This window comes from Cicer arietinum, chromosome 6 (genome assembly GCF_000331145.2).
Source record: "Cicer arietinum cultivar CDC Frontier isolate Library 1 chromosome 6, Cicar.CDCFrontier_v2.0, whole genome shotgun sequence".
Classification (NCBI taxonomy): Eukaryota; Viridiplantae; Streptophyta; class Magnoliopsida; order Fabales; family Fabaceae; genus Cicer; species Cicer arietinum.
This window is the reverse complement of record NC_021165.2, coordinates 41,765,388-41,770,871: the sequence shown is the minus strand read 5'-3', so window position 1 is coordinate 41,770,871 and position 5,484 is coordinate 41,765,388. Positions and strand designations below refer to the sequence as shown.

Below are 5,484 nucleotides of genomic sequence, written 5' to 3'. Positions count from 1 at the left end.
GAAGGTTTACGTGGGAAAATAGTTCCACCGACACATACGCAAGTAACGTATTTCCTATGGATTTCTAACTTAATAATAGCAAAATAATGGCATAATCAATCAATGCACTTCAATCACATTAACCTTTAATAATGACAATTTTCACTTCAACCTCCATTTTTCCGCCAATACTTGATGTAGTATATCGTCACCGACTAATGTTTCAAGGAAGACACGAGACGTACGGGTGACATGAAATAGATGTTGCATGTGCATTAGTGCAAGATGCTTTTGTTGTTCCTCCAGCAACATTGGTTATGTTAATATCATCCAGTACAATGTTGGTGCAACCAATATTGTTGGAATCGCAATTTAATTGGATTGCATTCTCCTGAGCTGAGGTTCCGCGGAATTTTCGAAAAGTAACATCACTCACTTCCACTGCTGTGCTAGAAGTACTTTCACTTTTACCATTAGGGTGATAATGTTGGTCAATAATCAAAGGGTTATATGCTCCAACAATTTCAATATCTTCATATGTGATCTTCCTTGCATACCCAGATCCTCCCTGATTAAATATTACAAACACAACAAAAAAAATATTTCAATATTTGATTATGATTTAATCTCACTGATATGGTCTATTTAATACTTTACATTTTTGCATCACCTTCCATGTCTTGATTCTAGCTCCATTTTGAGTTCCATTGAAGGTACAATTCCGTACATGTATCTCTTCCACCATAGCATATTCTCCTCCTCTTCCAAGGCTACCTACACTAGATTCACCAATCTCAAAGAGTTTGAATTAATGTTAATCGAACTATATCACAAACACAAATATGTGGGGATTCGTTAATTTAATTAACTTTTCTTTACTTTGCTTAATAAATAGATATTGATCAATTCAACCATTAAATTAATAGTTTTTTTTTTTAATCTTTAATAATATTTGATATTTTATCAAGTTAAATTCAATGTGTGATATTATTTTAAAAATGAAAATAAAATGTTGACTATAAGATCCTATAAGTAGACATATCTAAATTTTGTAATTTTTATATGTATGATTATTAAAGTAATATAAAAATATTAAATGATTCAATTTATAAAATTTAATATCTACAAAGAGTTATTATGGAGAGCAAACAATAGTTACTTCTAGAATCAAATGGATCATCACTCATATATATATGTAGAACGGGGATCCGTTGACTCATGACATAACTCTATGTTGAGTTACTCCGCTTTATAACTCAATATAAACAATAAATTTCATTAATCTAACCGTTAAATAAATATTTTTTATTGAATAAATAAACTCCATAAAATATATATATAAAATGTGAACATTATTTATTTTCAAATATTAGTTTGATTTGACTTAATCACCTGATGCCATGGCCAGGTCCACAAAAAACACCAGTTATGTTGATGAAGCTTGAGCCAGAGTTAATGGCGACACAATCATCCCCTATAATCAATAGACAATAATTTGTTAAAGAAAATCAAGATGAAAGTTACAAGAAATTAACCCAATCCTACTTTATACCTCGATGTATGATCCACCTAAATATATCCAACCATTGGTTCAAAATACACATTGATGTAAAATACATTAATTAATAATATTATTTATGAGTATAAAAAAATAATAACATATTTTTATTGTAAAATAATAATTAAAATAAACAAAATTATTTTATAAAAATGATAAATAAAATGAGACAAATGGATCTCAAATATGAAAAGTGTCGATAGTCAAGATTCTAGAGTTGAGGATGTGTATTATAATGACCGGTTTGAATGTTTGAATTCCGAATGAGGATGTTGGATGAATGTGCGATGTCAATCCCATCAGTGTTGTGACTTGTCTCTGGTGCAATTATATTAAGTTTGGAGATAATAATTCCATTACATGAACCAATGCTTATATGATTTCTCGGACTATCAATGTGAGTCAACCGGTGAAGTTGTAGATTTTCACAGCCGGAAAAAACAAGAGCCTGCATATCCATAACACCAATTAATTATCACTTATATATTCCAATTAGTTGAAAAATAATATAAAAATTAAATTAACGTTTATTATTTTTAATAAAATATAAATTTCAAAATATATAGGAACATATATAATATTAGCTATATGATCATGTTTATCAACTTACAGTTGGCCTATTTATTTCTTCACTTCCCAAATACTTCGACCACCATGGGGCACCTTGGCCATTAAACGTTCCTCCTCCATATATATTAAGGCCACTTATTTGCCAGAACTGGATCCATGCTGTCCTTTCATTATTTGGCCATTTCCAAGCCTCAACACTGTGTGGGGCAATGATAATTCCTTTAAGCTGTCAACTCAAAATTACATCATTAGTATTGTACAATACATAACAACTAAATAATTTGATTGACAAATAAAAAAAAAATTCGGAGCATGTACCGATTTTTTTTTTTATAAATCATTTCATAAGAAAAACAAAACTCCATTTTATTAATTATAAGTATTATATATAAGTTTTATATTTTTATATTTTATCGTAAAAATATTAAATATTTACTGTTATAGATAGTAAAAATTTACAGAAAAAAAAAATTTATTTAACAGACATTTTTAATCAATAATATTTAGTCATTTTAATTTTTTAAATGATAATAAATGATTTTTAAATGATAGAAAATAACTATTAATTTAACAATAAAATGTATCGATATTTTAACATTGCCAAATATACTATATAAACTCTAAAAAAAATGTAACCATGATAGTAATATATTATGAGAAATAACTGACATTTAACACCATTTAGTTGCATTTTTGTAAATTTAAATACCATTTATTTATATTAAATTAAATGGTGTTTTTAGTGTTTAGTATTATTTATGAAAAATATTTCAATATTGCTTCGAAAGGAATAATTGTAAGTTAATAATGAATTAGTAAATAAATAAATAATAATGATGATAATTAAATAATTAGAATTATTGATTTATTATTTTCTAAATATAGACAATATTTAAAAGTTTAATGGTAAGAACTTAACTTTGTAACTCATCGGATATAGTTTGAATCTAATTAAGTTGGGACAATATTTAAATGATCATGAATATTATTGTTATTAATAATAATTTCTCATTCGAACTTTTTTTAAATAAAAAATAATTTTTTTTAAAGAATTAAATTTAAAATATTGAGATTTTATATGAATTAAATACATATTAATTTAACTCTTTCATTATGCATATGTAGGAGTACCGCAATCATAATATATGCCGATTTACAAGGACCTTGAAACAACAATGGTTGCAACATAAATGTTTTGCCTCGTGGTATGAACAGTGTTGGGATGCCATCAACTGTGCCACACACGTCTTGCCATGCTTCCAGAAAAGCCTATGAACAAATAGTTTAAAATTGTGTTATATTTGAGAAATGTAGTCATATAATAAGTATAATGATGATCTCGTGAAAAAAAAATACATTTGTATCATCAGTTTGACCATCCCCGATTGCACCATACGAAAGAACATTAAAGAAAGGAGTAGGCGTTTCTCTAGCACACAAGCTACGTGAAGCAATAACAAACATTAAAAGGACATATAATCCCTTCATATTTATACGAAAAAGTACTGATATATACTGATTAAATATGAAGTAAGACTATATACTTTTATTTTTTTGAGAAATGAAAAGTGGAGAAACGATGACAATATATAGACTGTCTTTGAGTACCAAATATGGAAAAGTATAATCATATTTAATCGTGTGCATGATTAAAACAGAACAAAATACATATATTTAATTTAAATTTCCACCTAATTGATGTGTTTTTTCCTATATTAATTTTTATATGGAGGGAGTATATAATTATAGTATTTTAGTTATTAATTATATTTCATATTCTATTCTTTACATATTCACATTTTATAGAAATAAATCTCATGTATTTGAATTGTATCAGACTATAAGTTACATGGATTTTAAAAAATGAAGAGGAAATTTGATCAAATTTTACAAAAAGAGATCTACAAAAACCAAATAATATTTCAATAATTCTGTGGTAAATTTATTTTTTGGATTTGGTTTTGGTTTTGTAATTGGACCAGTTTCTATATGAATACTCTTACCACTATCATCTAGTTTATCCTCAATCTTCTTATCGTTTGCATGGGAAACCTAACAATAACGATTTTTTAATTTGGGTACGTGAGTTTCCAATTTTTTCTAATAAAAATCTTTTTTTAAAAGTCAATATTTTGTTTAAAATATTTTAGAAAATGATTTTGTTAAAAAAATGATTTTTTGCCTAAAAATGAAAAGTTAATAAGAGTAGTTTCTTAAAACCTCTCTTGCAATAAATAAAAAAATAAATCTCTCCTACAATAAAAGAGAGAGAAATCAGTTGGAATCCTGCCAATTCAAATTTTCCTCAATCTATCCCAATCCTCTCTATTTCTATTTCTCTTTAATTTTAATTTTGTTTTTTAACTTTTTTTCACTAGATTAAAGTTTATATCATTTAGACCATGCATGTAAAGTTTTACATAAATCTAAAATTATTTAATATATTATTGAGAGTTATGAAAACTAACAATGTTCAATAAAAACACATAAGACGCTAATTTTAGTGCATCTCTATATAAAATGATTTAGAATTGTATAAAACTTTCAATGCATGATCTTAATGAAACTTTCAATCCAAATAAAAAAAATCGATAAATAAAATTAAATTAAAAAAATAAAGATCATATTCCACTTACATTTCCACACTATTGTGAGACTCTTCTGACATGTCAAATATCATTTTTTTCTCATATAAAATTTTCGGTATGCATACGTATACCGAACTTTTGTCAGTACTAAAATTTTGGGAATGTATATATTTGAAGATCTAGAAATTTCAGTATTAAAATTTTCAATATGTTAAAATTTCTAGAAATTTCACTATTAAAATTTCTTGTACGTCTTTTGCTATGTGTTTTTTTTTATTATTTGTGTTTATTATTTAATTAAACAGAGATGGAGAAGACACAAGTACTATATGTAGATTTGACTAAACCATTCACAATTGATTAGATATTTGATTCATAGTAAGATGTCATATCCTAAGCAAAAGAGGTTGGGAAACAAAATTAAGTAGTTGTTATTATTACTCATTCTGAAAAATAGACTAGAAAAAGATGAAGAAAGTCAAAATGATTTTTAGGTTACAATAAAGGTGGAAAATATAAGTCAAGTAAAGATGGCTCTGAGATTTCCACTAAAGTTTGGTTATCCATTCAAACATATATAAAAGGTATTGAGGAATAGTTTGGGATGAATTGTGACTGGAATGTACATACTTCAAAACCATATGTTAGTAACTACATTTGAGCATAATGCATTAGTCAAATACTTAAAAGAAGTAGATAAAAAACATGTTGATGAACCCACAAAGTATCATGTTGCACTCAAGCACATCCTAACATCGCTGAGAAGTCGAATTAAGGAGAACTTGACTA

General features: G+C 26.5%; 1 protein-coding gene across 1 annotated transcript; it reads right to left on the bottom strand.

Moving 5' to 3' along the window:
• Positions 1-202: 202 nt before the first annotated feature.
• LOC101498089 (probable polygalacturonase At3g15720) lies at positions 203-3,595 on the bottom strand. The gene is made up of 7 exons (XM_004504478.1): positions 3,464-3,595; positions 3,239-3,376; positions 2,148-2,333; positions 1,778-1,985; positions 1,372-1,453; positions 650-758; positions 203-547 (listed from the first exon to the last, which is right to left on the bottom strand). The coding sequence occupies exons 1-7, from the start codon at positions 3,593-3,595 to the stop codon at positions 203-205; spliced, it is 1,200 nt and encodes a 399-aa protein (XP_004504535.1).
• Positions 3,596-5,484: the final 1,889 nt, after the last annotated feature.